The sequence below is a fragment of the Rhineura floridana genome, chromosome 8 (genome assembly GCF_030035675.1).
Source record: "Rhineura floridana isolate rRhiFlo1 chromosome 8, rRhiFlo1.hap2, whole genome shotgun sequence".
Lineage (NCBI taxonomy): Eukaryota > Metazoa > Chordata > Lepidosauria > Squamata > Rhineuridae > Rhineura > Rhineura floridana.
The window spans coordinates 127851844-127864404 of record NC_084487.1 but is presented as its reverse complement, the minus strand read 5'-3'; the positions used below and the strand labels follow the sequence as shown (position 1 = coordinate 127864404).

The 12561-nt window shown below is 45.3% G+C and overlaps 1 protein-coding gene across 1 annotated transcript in view; it reads left to right on the top strand.

The window, feature by feature from the left end:
• Positions 1-12561, top strand: part of WNT7B (Wnt family member 7B) — a 182513-nt gene that overhangs the window by 115104 nt on the left and 54848 nt on the right. Inside the window, exon 2 of the mRNA XM_061582456.1 lies at positions 6267-6493. Within this exon, the coding sequence (XP_061438440.1) occupies positions 6267-6493 (227 nt within the window). The remainder of the gene's footprint in view (positions 1-6266; positions 6494-12561) is intronic.

Genomic DNA, 12561 nt, shown 5'->3' with positions numbered 1-12561 from the left:
GGCAGGAGTGTGTGCACAGTGCACACGCTGTGCGCCCTGATGTGACAGGTAGGTGGTGCAGGCAGGTGAGATTATTTAAGCCCCGCGCTGCCTGTATCGGGCTGGGGTGTTCAGACTAAAGGTGGTGTGGCCTGGGGCCATGGTGCTCAAGGATCCAGTTATGCCTGGCACCAGCCCTGCACACAGGGGCCGCTTTTTGGGGCTAGAGTTATCACAGATTGAGGTAAATTTGGAGGGTTCTGCTAGGGCACAACATCCCAGGAATTGTAAAGGAATCACAAGAAAGTGTTGATATGCTTAGGCTGCATTTGCACCCTACATTTATTCCACGATTATTCCACTTTAAACAGCCTTGGCTTCGCCCAAAGGATCCTGGGAAGTATCATTTGTGAAGAGAGCCGAGAGTTGTTGGGAGACTTCTATTCTCCTTAGAGAGCTGCAATTCTCCAAGTGGTTTAACAGTCAGTTTCTTTTCCCAGAGAACTCTGAGAATTGTAGCTTTTTGAGAGGAGTAGAATAATTTTATTTTAGCCAAAGCTATTTTAGCCAAACCTACTGTATGGTTCCTGTGGGGAATGCATAAAGCATGAATTGAAGCAGTGCAGCCGGAAATACTTAGTGACATGATCCAGGGAGCAGCAACTCAGTGGTAACTTCTTAGCACAGAGACACACCTCCCACAGAGACATATATATTCCATGCAAGGTATGAATCTGAAAGAAACTCACCTATCTGCTATGAAATAGGAATTGGCCCAGTAATCCTGAGTACAGAATTTAGAGTATCTTTTCCCCTTCCTCTATGCTGTAAGTAGGATTCAAATGCCACTTGTAGTGTTGCAGTAGAATCTCAAGAACACTAGATCCTTCATCTCCTAATCAGCAAAGAACATGGGAGTCAAAGTGCATTATTTTGAAACTAAATATAATCTATAACTCCAGAAACTCAGAATTAGGGATGGAATCAATATCTCTCAAGCAGTATGAATTTGTTTATGTCACACAATAACCCGAGCCCAATGAACTGAACCAAACTCCAATGAATCTGAATTTTGATTTTGGTTTTTTAATATTGTAATGTGTTTCTACATTCTGAAACAAAGTTATTTTAATTAATTAATGCTTTATCCCCACTATTCAACCAAATTAAATTCTCAATGCACCCTAGATTGATCTGGTTAGCTGAACTGAATAAAAACTCAATAGATATTCTCTGAATATACTCTACCACCCTGGGCTCTTACTGGTAGAAAGGGTGGTATATATATAATATATATTATCTAAACCACCTGGAGTGGGGTGTGGGGGATGGTTAGAGGATGCCGAAAAAGAGTACCTTGCCCAATAAGGGAAAGAAAGGATGACAGTCTGGTACAGGGAAGAACTGCCTGTGGGTTCTGTCCTGGGCCAGCATCTTTTGTTCACCTTCATGGGGAAATACTACTTTATATTGCTGGACTTTTTGAATGGGGTGGGGCTTCAGCCAACCTGTGATATTTCCACATATAAAAAAATTCCATGCACATGGAAAAGTTATTTGCTATGGGGAAAATCTGAGCTAAACCCATTTTGACTAACATGCAGATTTTATATGTCAGGAATGGTGTTTTTTAAAAAAATAAAAATAGGGGAAATATCCTGAGATGCGATTCCCCCCAACTGCATTATGAATCAGTATCCTCCATCAAAGGCTGCACCATGTGGTTCTCCTGACTGTGGAGATGAGCCCTATTTTAAGTAGGTAACTAATAAAGTCTGGAATTCCACCAACTTTGTTTTTAGGCCAACTTCTGTTTGCAACACTAAAAAAATTAGGGACAGCCCATTGGTTCAACTGATGATAAATCAAATAACTCTTTATTCCCCCCCGTCACTTATTTATTTATTTATTTGTATACCGCTATTTTGTTAAAAATATCAAAGAGGTTTACAACATGTTAAAGACAACAACAACCATAGAAGAAAAACATTAAAAATAAAATAAAAAGGTCAACTGTTGCGAAAAAAGCTTGTTCTTAATTGCCTGTGTAAGCCTGGCGGAACAGAAAGGTTTTAAAACTTAAAACAGAAGGCACGTGTTGACTCTCTGTTGGCAGAGCATTCCAGAAAACTGGGCCAATGATGCTGAAGGCTCGATTTTACGTCAATGTTAAATGAGCCTTGCCAACTCAGGGGGACGACCAAAGTTGCTCCTGCAGATGATCAAGGTGGGATATAAGGGTTTAGTCCTGACTGATACACAAGCAATGCTGTATGGTTCAGTATGATGCTTTTTCACAGTGTAATGTGGTCATAGCACATGGCATGAGAAGTCTTGATATCGTATGGCATTTAGGATTTCCTGTGATAAAAAAGGATATTGCACTGTAGGGTAAGATGAAATAGATGGTGGTGCCAAAATATAGCATGCTAATTTGTTTTTCAGCTGTTATGAAGCAAAACACTCTCAAATCCAGCTGCAGATGCAGCTCACAATCTGCCAAGACCTAAATGTGCAACATATCCCATTAGACTGTGTATGACAAACAAAATGAGGAAGCCTGCAAGGAATAGCTTAAGAGGAAGCCTGAAATTGTCGGGCACATTTATTTAATATAAATAAAGAATTATCCAAACCTCAGTCTCATGACTCAGCATTTCTGCTGGCAATATTTTATGGCAACCATTTAAGAGTGAGATAAAAGCAGAGCAGGAGGATATACTGATAAGGTTGAGCCAAAAGAGGACTAAGACACCCCCTCTCCCAACAGCAACTGATTAAAAAAAAGGAACAGAATGCCTTATATTTTCTACATATTTGTCTGATGTTTTCTATCTCTGTAGGTATCCAAAGTTAGAAAAAAGTGAATAATTTCTAAGTGCCATTGCAGGAAAGATGATGACCTAAGCAGGTGGGCAGGTTTACATAGGAGCAGGTGGTCATTTGGGTACCCTGACCCCAGAATAGATCATTTAAGATTTAAAGGTCAAATCAATTGGAAGCCAGCAACATTTCTAAGGACGTGTGCTTGACTGTTACATTCTGAGGATGGCTTAAAAAGTTTGCATTTGAAGCTTGCCACATGCATTTTGAGGAAACTGGACATGGAACTACTGGGCAACTAGGATCCAACTTCCTATTCTATATACACCAAGCTCTCTTTTGATAGCTGCCTTCTTTACAGCAGCAGTTTCAAGGCTATGCCTTGCCTGAATCTCTGCATTCCATTGTGGTTTTGTACATGAGCCATCATGAAGTGTATTCTGTTGGCATCAATAAATATTATTTGTGTATTATGTTAGCCACTGAGAATGGCATTACAATAATGCTTTGCATGGAAGTATAATGCTTTGGAATTTGATCTGATTGCCCATAAAATAAGTACAAAATGTGTTCTCCCTCTGATCATTTAAATTATACAAAGGGGTAAGAACTGAAAGTGTTATATAGGTTCAGAAATAGGTGGTTAAATAAGAGCCTGGGCTGTGAACTTGAAAAACCCTGGGGTTCAAAGAACCTCTGCCATGAACTTTCTAGTTTGTGTAAATTATTTCAGTTAATCACTCTCAAGCAGGATATTTATGATGATGATGATGATTCAGGGGTGGCCTTATAAACTTAGTAAATATCATGATAACACTTTTAGACGGATGGCACTTTCATTTCAGGTACAGATGTGAGAGGTCTTTAGTGGCACTATTGGATCAAATATACACATTTGTCACTTGATGACTGGTGAATGAGCCATCACAGAGCATGGAGATAAGCTGGCTTCCACACATGGAGCAGAATTAAGTGGTAGAGACCTGACATGGTAGAATGGTCTGTACCACTTCACACTAAAAGTGGAGGGATCACAATCTTTTAAAGCTCTCTCATGTTTAACAATCTCCCTCCATAGCAACAAGGAGTGTGACCTATGACCTTTACCCTTGGTATGCTAAACTTTGACTTGTGGGGAGGATTTTTGTTTGTTTTACATAGGGGTTCAGAAAAAAAAACATAATTGCAACCCACTATATACAGTCCGAAGTGGAGCAGCCCATTCTACCATCTCAAGACTCTGCTCCCTCATTCTGTACCATGTGTAGATCCAGCCAGTAGGATTTTGAGCTTGAGCTGGGGATTGGTGCTAATCTTCTGCATGCTGTGCTTATGGTCTGCCAATGACTTCTGAGTTCTCCTATAGTGGAAGTAGCAGGGGGCATAAAGAGTGCCTAGTGGACCCAAAGATGGGTTTGAGGACTCAGATATTAAGGCTCATGGAGAGTTGAGGAAGAAGAGACGCCAGGACCACCAGCAGGAAGTATCTGTGGAAATAGAGGATTTACTTATTTTATTTATTCCCCCAATTTGTAGACCACCCTTTGGATGACAATGTGATCCCAGGGTGATTTACAGCAATACATAAAATATAACAATTATTAAAACCAGCATAATTAATAAAAATGAGTGATACAGCAACAGCATGAAAACAATAAAATAAGTATGCAGGAGGACCTGCTTAGTCACAGCAAGTGCCAGGACCAGGCATGATCAATCTGAGTCCTTAACAGGTCCAAAATTCCAGGATCCAATGTAACAAGGAGCATTTTAATATTTTGTTCACGGTTCTTTAATGACTAAACCTGCTGCTAAAGAAAGGGACTTCAATAAAGATATGATTATTTCCTATAATATTTCAAGAATTGTTAATATATTACTTTATATAACCTGTGCAAATATTCAAGGCCAGCTCCAGAGGGTGGCAAGGTTGGGCATTTGAAAGGGCTCCAAAGTTGGCCAATACGCACTACTCCAAACACTACAAATTTCACTTTGCATAAAGCACCAAGAAGATTAGAGGTAGTGTGACATCCCTTAGTTCATGTCGAACACGTTGCCTCTGCGAGGTTGAGGGGGCTATTAAGAAGGCCTTGACCCCCAGCACAACCATGGAAGTGGCATTACATATATTGTCTTACCTTTTATAGATCAGTGTCTACTGCAAGTTGTTTCTCCCACTTGCTGCATGCAGCCAAGGTGGGTGGTGGACGTGCAGCATGGGTGCCAAGAATGGTGCAGGCAGTGAAAAATCGTGGCACACCTTGATAGGAGCTTGAGGAAGCCTCCTCTTCTAGGTTCCTCTCCAACACTGCACTGCTGTCTGATCTTCAACTCTGGAGACTAAAATCAAAACTACTGCAAGGCTCAGGGGTTATCCCTGTAGTGCAGACATTTCAATTTATGGAAGGAGCTCCCTATGAAAATCAGATGGCCATTGACGACGGAGCTCTTTTACAGACAATTGAAGACGTTTCAGGTTACTGCAGCATTTCCTGACTGTTTATACTGAGTTTTCTAGCTGCTGTACTTGTTGAAATTATATGACTATATGGATGTCTTAACTGTTGTTATTTATTGATTTTAATGGTGAGCTACTCTGAGATAAATGAAAAGCTGTATATAAGTTTTTAAAACAACAAATAAATGGAGTGGCACAATCTCCTGCTTTAGAATTAAAAATCTAGCTAGAGCCCTTCTGGATCAGCAAAATGGTTGATCTTGTTGCCAACAGTGCCCCCTCCCGCTACAGGGATTGCAACCGTTTATCACTGAGGCAGTGTACTGCAACAGGCAAAAACTTTAATGAAAATTATAAGCATGTCTGTTGCAGTTATTGACCATGTTTCTTTTGCTCTTTCTAAATGTTTTAGACACTTTTGTGAAAAGCTCCAGACCATTTTCCAGGTCTGAAAAACCTGACTCTGAAATTTATGCTCACAAGCTCCTATTAATCATTCAGCACTTCATCTTTATAATAATGAGTGTGAACGTTGGTTGAATAAAGTCATTCCCTACTTGTTATGTTGTGGTTTAAAATTAGAAAGGGATGAACTGGCTTGAAAGCATTCTGCAGTAAGGCGGAGCCAGTACCCACTAAACTCAATCTGCCCTTCAGTTAGCAAGATTTCCAAAAATCCAAATCAGATTTTAATATCTGTTTCTCACATCCCCTTGCTTCCTAGTTTGATCACAGACAGAAGCTGGAAGTGCCAGCATTTTGTAAGACAGATTGCACATGTGGTAACTCTGGCCCAAGTGAAACTAGGCATTACCGAAAGTCATGCGAGGTTTCCAGCCCAACTGCCAGACCAAAGAGGTTGGGATAAGTGTGTGTAATGATAGGAGCCACCTTCCAGCCCTTTTGCTCTTCGCTGGTTGCCTTGTCCAGCATGCTATGCTATCAAGGAAATGGAATTAATGGCCTCCTTTAGCTGTAACGCTTCTCCTCTGCTTTTCTTTAGAGCTTTGTCATCTGTGGTGGCTTTAGGAGCAAACATAATCTGCAACAAAATTCCAGGCTTGGCACCTCGGCAACGAGCAATCTGCCAGAGCCGTCCCGATGCCATCATAGTGATTGGAGAAGGGGCCCAGATGGGAATCAATGAATGCCAGTACCAGTTCCGATATGGCAGGTGGAACTGCTCAGCACTGGGAGAGAAAACAGTCTTCGGTCAAGAGCTTCGAGTAGGTAAGGGATTCCTTAATGTAATGGCAAAGAGAAAAAACTTCTGCATCAAATATGTATTAACACACATATAATTGACACCTAGCAAAATTAGCTCACTTTTAATAGACCAAATGTGTCCTCGGTTTCTTTCTTTCTTTCAATGAGTTAATGTGTAGTCCTAATGCCTGTTCCTTTCTCTTAGCATCTTAGCTCCTTTCTTTTGGTATAAGGGTTGCAAATGGATTTTGATTCATATGTAGAATAGAAATATTCCTTACAGTGAAATTTGGAATATGCCCTGCCTTCTCCATTGTTTTATATAAGGAATAGTGATGGGCAAACTTCCTAGGCTCAATTTGGAATTGGGCTTGGTAAACTGAGCTATTTTCTCAAAAGGTTGGGCATGCAATGGAGTTTCCAAATACCCACCAGTAGCTTTCAACCACTGTCCCTTCAATTACCTAGCCTGGCTTGTGGCAGTAACTGCAGCAATGGTGGTGGCAGAGTGTCGGAAGGCAGAGCTGGGGTCCCAATCCCGGGGAGCTGGATCCCGGAGAGTTGGGAGAAGAGTATTCGGATGGATGGCAGAGGGAAGGGGGAGGAACTTCCCCCCTTTGGAGCGAAGACGAAACAGAGGAACTGCCAGTGATAAGGTCGCTTAGCAACGGGGAGCCTGAGCCCTCCCTGGACATTCTCACGCCTCCCCCTCTTTCAGGCTCAGAGCAAGAGGGGGAAGAGGGAGGGCTGCTCACAGCCGAAAAGCGGGGAGGCAGTTTACCATCAGCCCCTCCCCTATCCCCCATCCTGGAATCGGAAACTTCAGAAGAGGAGGGGGTGATGCTTCCCCCCTCACCGCGCACACGCAGACAGCTGAAAAGACAGGAGAGAAGGGGGGGAAGGCGGGCAGTACCTGAGGGGCAGTTAAGGAGGAGCGAAAGATTGCGCGCCCATTTGGCCCCTTCTTAAAGAACAGGCGGGAAGAAGTCCCTTGCTCTGTCAACTTTCTCCCAATGCCGCAGGACCTGTATCCCTGTATTGCTTCATGAGAAAACGCAGTCTTTGTTTGGACATTACCCTAATAAAACACGAATTAACTACAATCGTTGGTCTGGTTCCTGAGTCACATCCTGGGCCTGACAGCTTGACAGAGCCACCTAAATCACCCTCAACGCTCTCTTCACTTGACTGAGACAAGATGTCAAAGGGAGCAGCGGGGGGGACGAACCCCACTTCTGAGACGGAAGAAGTGGAACTCCTGAGGACTAAGGTAGCTGATTTGCAGACGGATGTTCAAGCCCTGCTAGCAGCATTCAAGGCACTGAAGACGGATAATCAAACCTTGAAGGCCACGATAGACCAGATGCGAACAGCCCCTCCAGCTGCCGTAGTAAAGGTTCCCATTGGATTGCCCCCAAAATACGTGGGACAAAGTGATCAGTTGGCAACCTTCGTGGCTCAATGTGAGTTATATCTGGATGTCAGGCACACGGAATTTCCAGACGATGGGGCTAAAGTAGCTTTTGTGATTAGCCTCCTGGAGGGAGAAGCTGCAAAATGGGTGACTCCGTATCTCGTGAGAAAGGATACTGTCTTAGGAAGGTACAGAGGATTTATACAGGAGATGACCGAGATGTTTCAAGACCCACAAAGGGCTGAAACAGTAGCGCGGCAACTAGGCGCTCTGAAGCAAGCTAAAGGGACTGTTTCCGAGTACACTAACGCTTTTAAAATTCTGTCCCAGGAAACTGGTTACAATGACGCCGCCCTGATGTTTATGTACCGGAGTGGATTAAATGCTGAAATCCTGGATGAGTTGGCCAGGACCTCCCCCCCCGCTGACCTACCAGGGCTCATCCGGCTATGCCTACAGATAGATCACCGGATGGAAGGAAGGCACCTGGAAAGGAAGCAGGAGGTCCCGAGATACTCAGCCTCGGCATCCCGCAACAAGACCCTTCCCACTACAGGGATGGCAGGTAATGCAACTGAGGGACAGGGAGGGGCTAGGCCAAGACTGTCGGAAGAAGAAAAGGAAAGACGACGCCGGGAACGTTTATGCTTTTATTGTTCAAAGCCAGGCCATGTGGCCAGAGACTGTGGACTGAAAGGGGGGAAAGCCGAGCCGTCGGGAAACTAGAACACCCAGTCCACGTGCAGGCCGGTGGGCTGGGGGCAGTGTTGTATAAAGGCCCCCCAACGATCCAGCCTCCCTCAAAGGGGGTGTTGGTCTTGCCTATTCGGATTACAACTTCCAGAGGAGTGGTGTTTAATTCCACTGCCTTAATTGACAGTGGAGCCTCCACAAATTTTATTGATGCAAAGTTAGTCAAGCGTCATGGAATTTCCCGGTGGAAACTTGACGCTCCCCTAGCTGTGGAGACTATCGATGGGAGACCCCTGAAGTCAGGAGGGGTGACACAAGCCACGGAGGAAGTGAAACTTCAAATCCCTGGGCACGAAGAGTTCATTTTGCTATACGTGTCAGATCTCTCGAACTTTGAGGTGATTCTGGGAATGCCCTGGCTAGCAAAGCATGAACCCAAAATAAGTTGGAAGGAGGCGGTGGTGTGGTTCACCTCACAGTATTGCCAGGAGAACTGTGAACCTGAAGGAATCAAGAACACCTTAGCGGGGGCAGTGCAAGAGATCGAGCAAGTGACCCTGCCGCCAAAGTATGAAGAATTCAAAGATGTGTTTGATGAAAAAGAGGCAGAGACTTTACCCCACCACCACCACCCTTACGACTGTGCGATTGATCTAGTGCCAGGAGCCAGCATCCCATCAGGGAGAATCTACTCTTTCACAGAGAATGAGAGGGAGGCCCTGAAGGAATTCCTGGATAAAAACCTGAGGCGAGGATGCATACGCCCCTCACAATCCCCTGCTGGAGCGCCACTATTGTTTGTGAAAAAGAAGGGGGGGAACTCAGACCCTGTAACGACTATCGCGCATTGAACCAGATCACCATCCCCAACAGCTACCCGCTGCCCCTGATCTCAGAGTTGCTGGACCGACTGTGCTCTGCAAAAATCTTCACGAAGTTGGATTTGAGAGGAGCGTACAATCTGATCAGAATGAAGGAGGGAGATGAATGGAAAACAGGATTCTTGACCGCTTACGGACAGTATGAATACCTGGTCATGCCATTCAGGCTTTGTGGAAGTCCAGGAATTTTTCAAAAATTCATGAACGATGTGTTTAGAGACTTGTTGGACACATATGTAATCTGTTACTTAGATGATATCCTGGTGTTCTCAAAGAACCAGGAAGACCACAACCAGCATGTGAAGACGGTGTTGAAGAGACTGAGAGAAAATCACCTGTATGCTAAATTAGAGAAATGTGGATTTGATCTCAAGTCTCTAGACTTCCTTGGATATCGAATCTCAGCGGAAGGCATGGAGATGGACCCAGGGAAAGTAAGCTGCATATTGGACTGGGGCCAACCTGTCACCAAAAAGGATGTACAACGGTTTTTGGGGTTTGCCAATTATTACAGAAAGTTCATTCCAGGGTTTTCCAAATTAACAGCTCCTCTGACTGACTGTTTAAGGGGGAAGAAGAAGTTTCAATGGACAGAGAACGCCACCGAGGCCTTTGAGGAGCTGAAGAGAAGGTTTGCTACTGAGCCCATTCTGCGCTTTGCTGATCCGAACCGCCCTTTCGTAGTGGAAGCAGATGCTTCAGATTTTGCCATTGGGGGGGTCCTGCTACAATTAGACCAAGAAGGGAAGGAGCTGCACCCCTGTGCGTACTTCTCTCGGAAGTTAAAGCCTGCAGAGAAGAACTACACAGTTTGGGAGAAGGAGCTGCTGGCCATCAAGGACTCTTTTGAAAACTGGAGACAATACCTAGAGGGGACCTCTCATCGAATTGAAGTGCGCTCTGACCACAAGAATCTTGAAAGCCTCCGAACAGCCAGAAAGCTGAACCAGAGACAGATAAGATGGTCCCAGTTCTTCACTAGGTTTAACTTCCAGATTACTTACCATGCCCAAGCCAAAAACCAGAGAGCGGATGCCTTATCCAGACAGCCACAATACAAAGAAAGTGAATCCAAGGACCAACCTCAGTACGTAATCCCGCCAGAGAAATTAACGTTGGGAGTATGCCAGCCTTCATGGGAAGAGGAACTCAAAAAGGCACAACAAGAAGATGCAGACATGCTAAAATATCAGCAGGAGACGGGACAAGGTCAAGACTCAGAAGTAACCTTTCACTGGAGAAATGGACTGTTATGGTTCAAAACCGCCAGATATGTGCCAGAAGGGGAATTAAGGCTCAGAATCCTACGCCAGTGTCATGATTCCATCACAGCGGGACACTCTGGGATTTACAAGACCATTCAGAACGTGGCCAAGGACTTCTGGTGGCCTAAAATGCATCGGGATATTGAGAGTTATGTAAAGTCCTGCTCTGTCTGTCTGCGGACAAAAACACAAACAGGGACACCAGCAGGACTGTTACAACCGTTGCCTGTCCCACACGAACCCTGGAAGGACCTCTCCATGGATTTTATAACTGATCTACCCAAGTCCCAAGGAATGACAGCCATCTTAGTAGTGGTGGATCTACTTACCAAAATGGCACACTTTCTTCCTTGTGCAGGGGCCTTAGAGGCTAAAGAAACGGCCAAGTTATTCATAAAAGAAGTCTACCGGCTGCATGGATTGCCAAACAGCGTAGTCTCAGACCGAGGAACTCAGTTCACAGCCAAATTTTGGAGAGCAATGTGGAAACAGTTGCAGACGGAATTAAAACTCTCCTCCGCCCATCACCCCCAGACAGATGGGCAGACGGAACGCTTGAATGCCGTTTTGGAAAGATATTTACGAAGTTATGCGTCCTATCAACAGACTGACTGGGTATCATATTTGCATTTTGCAGAGTTCACCTACAACAATTCTCTGCACTCCAGCACTCAACAAACCCCGTTCTTTGCTAATTATGGATTCCATCCTAAAGTCTTTCCAAGCAGCTCAGAAGGAATGCTGGTACCGGCAGCTGAGAACTTCCTTAAGGAATTGCAAGCGGCGCAACAGACACTGAAACAGCAGTTAAACGAAGCCAAAACGGAGTACAAGCGAGTTGCTGACCTGCACAGGAAGGAGGGCCCCCCCCTTCAACCGGGAGACCAGGTATGGCTGTCCACCCGCTTTCTCCAGATGCCGGGCAAATGTAGAAAATTACAAGACAAGAGGGTGGGTCCTTTCGAAATAGAAACTCAAATCAATCCCGTGGCGTACCGACTGAAGCTGCCTGACACGTTTAAAATACATCCTGTGTTCCATCGATCCCTCTTAACGAAAGCCGCCCCTCCCAGTGAGTTACGGCCGGAGGAACCTCCCGGAGCTCCACTCCTGGTAAATGAGCAGCTTGAGTTTGAAGTTGAGGAGATCTTAGATTCCAGGATCAGACGCCACAAGCTGCAGTACTTGATTCACTGGAAAGGCTATGGGGTGGCTGACAGATCATGGGAAGATGCAGCTGATGTGCATGCTCCAGAATTGGTAAAACTTTTCCATCAACGTTCTCCCCACCGTCCCAAGCCAGACAAGGGGAGGGGGGCACAGCCTGGGAGGGGGGATGGTGTCGGAAGGCAGAGCTGGGGTCCCAATCCCGGGGAGCTGGATCCCGGAGAGTTGGGAGAAGAGTATTCGGATGGATGGCAGAGGGAAGGGGGAGGAACTTCCCCCCTTTGGAGCGAAGACGAAACAGAGGAACTGCCAGTGATAAGGTCGCTTAGCAACGGGGAGCCTGAGCCCTCCCTGGACATTCTCACGCCTCCCCCTCTTTCAGGCTCAGAGCAAGAGGGGGAAGAGGGAGGGCTGCTCACAGCCGAAAAGCGGGGAGGCAGTTTACCATCAGCCCCTCCCCTATCCCCCATCCTGGAATCGGAAACTTCAGAAGAGGAGGGGTGATGCTTCCCCCCTCACCGCGCACACGCAGACAGCTGAAAAGACAGGAGAGAAGGGGGGGAAGGCGGGCAGTACCTGAGGGGCAGTTAAGGAGGAGCGAAAGATTGCGCGCCCATTTGGCCCCTTCTTAAAGAACAGGCGGGAAGAAGTCCCTTGCTCTGTCAACTTTCT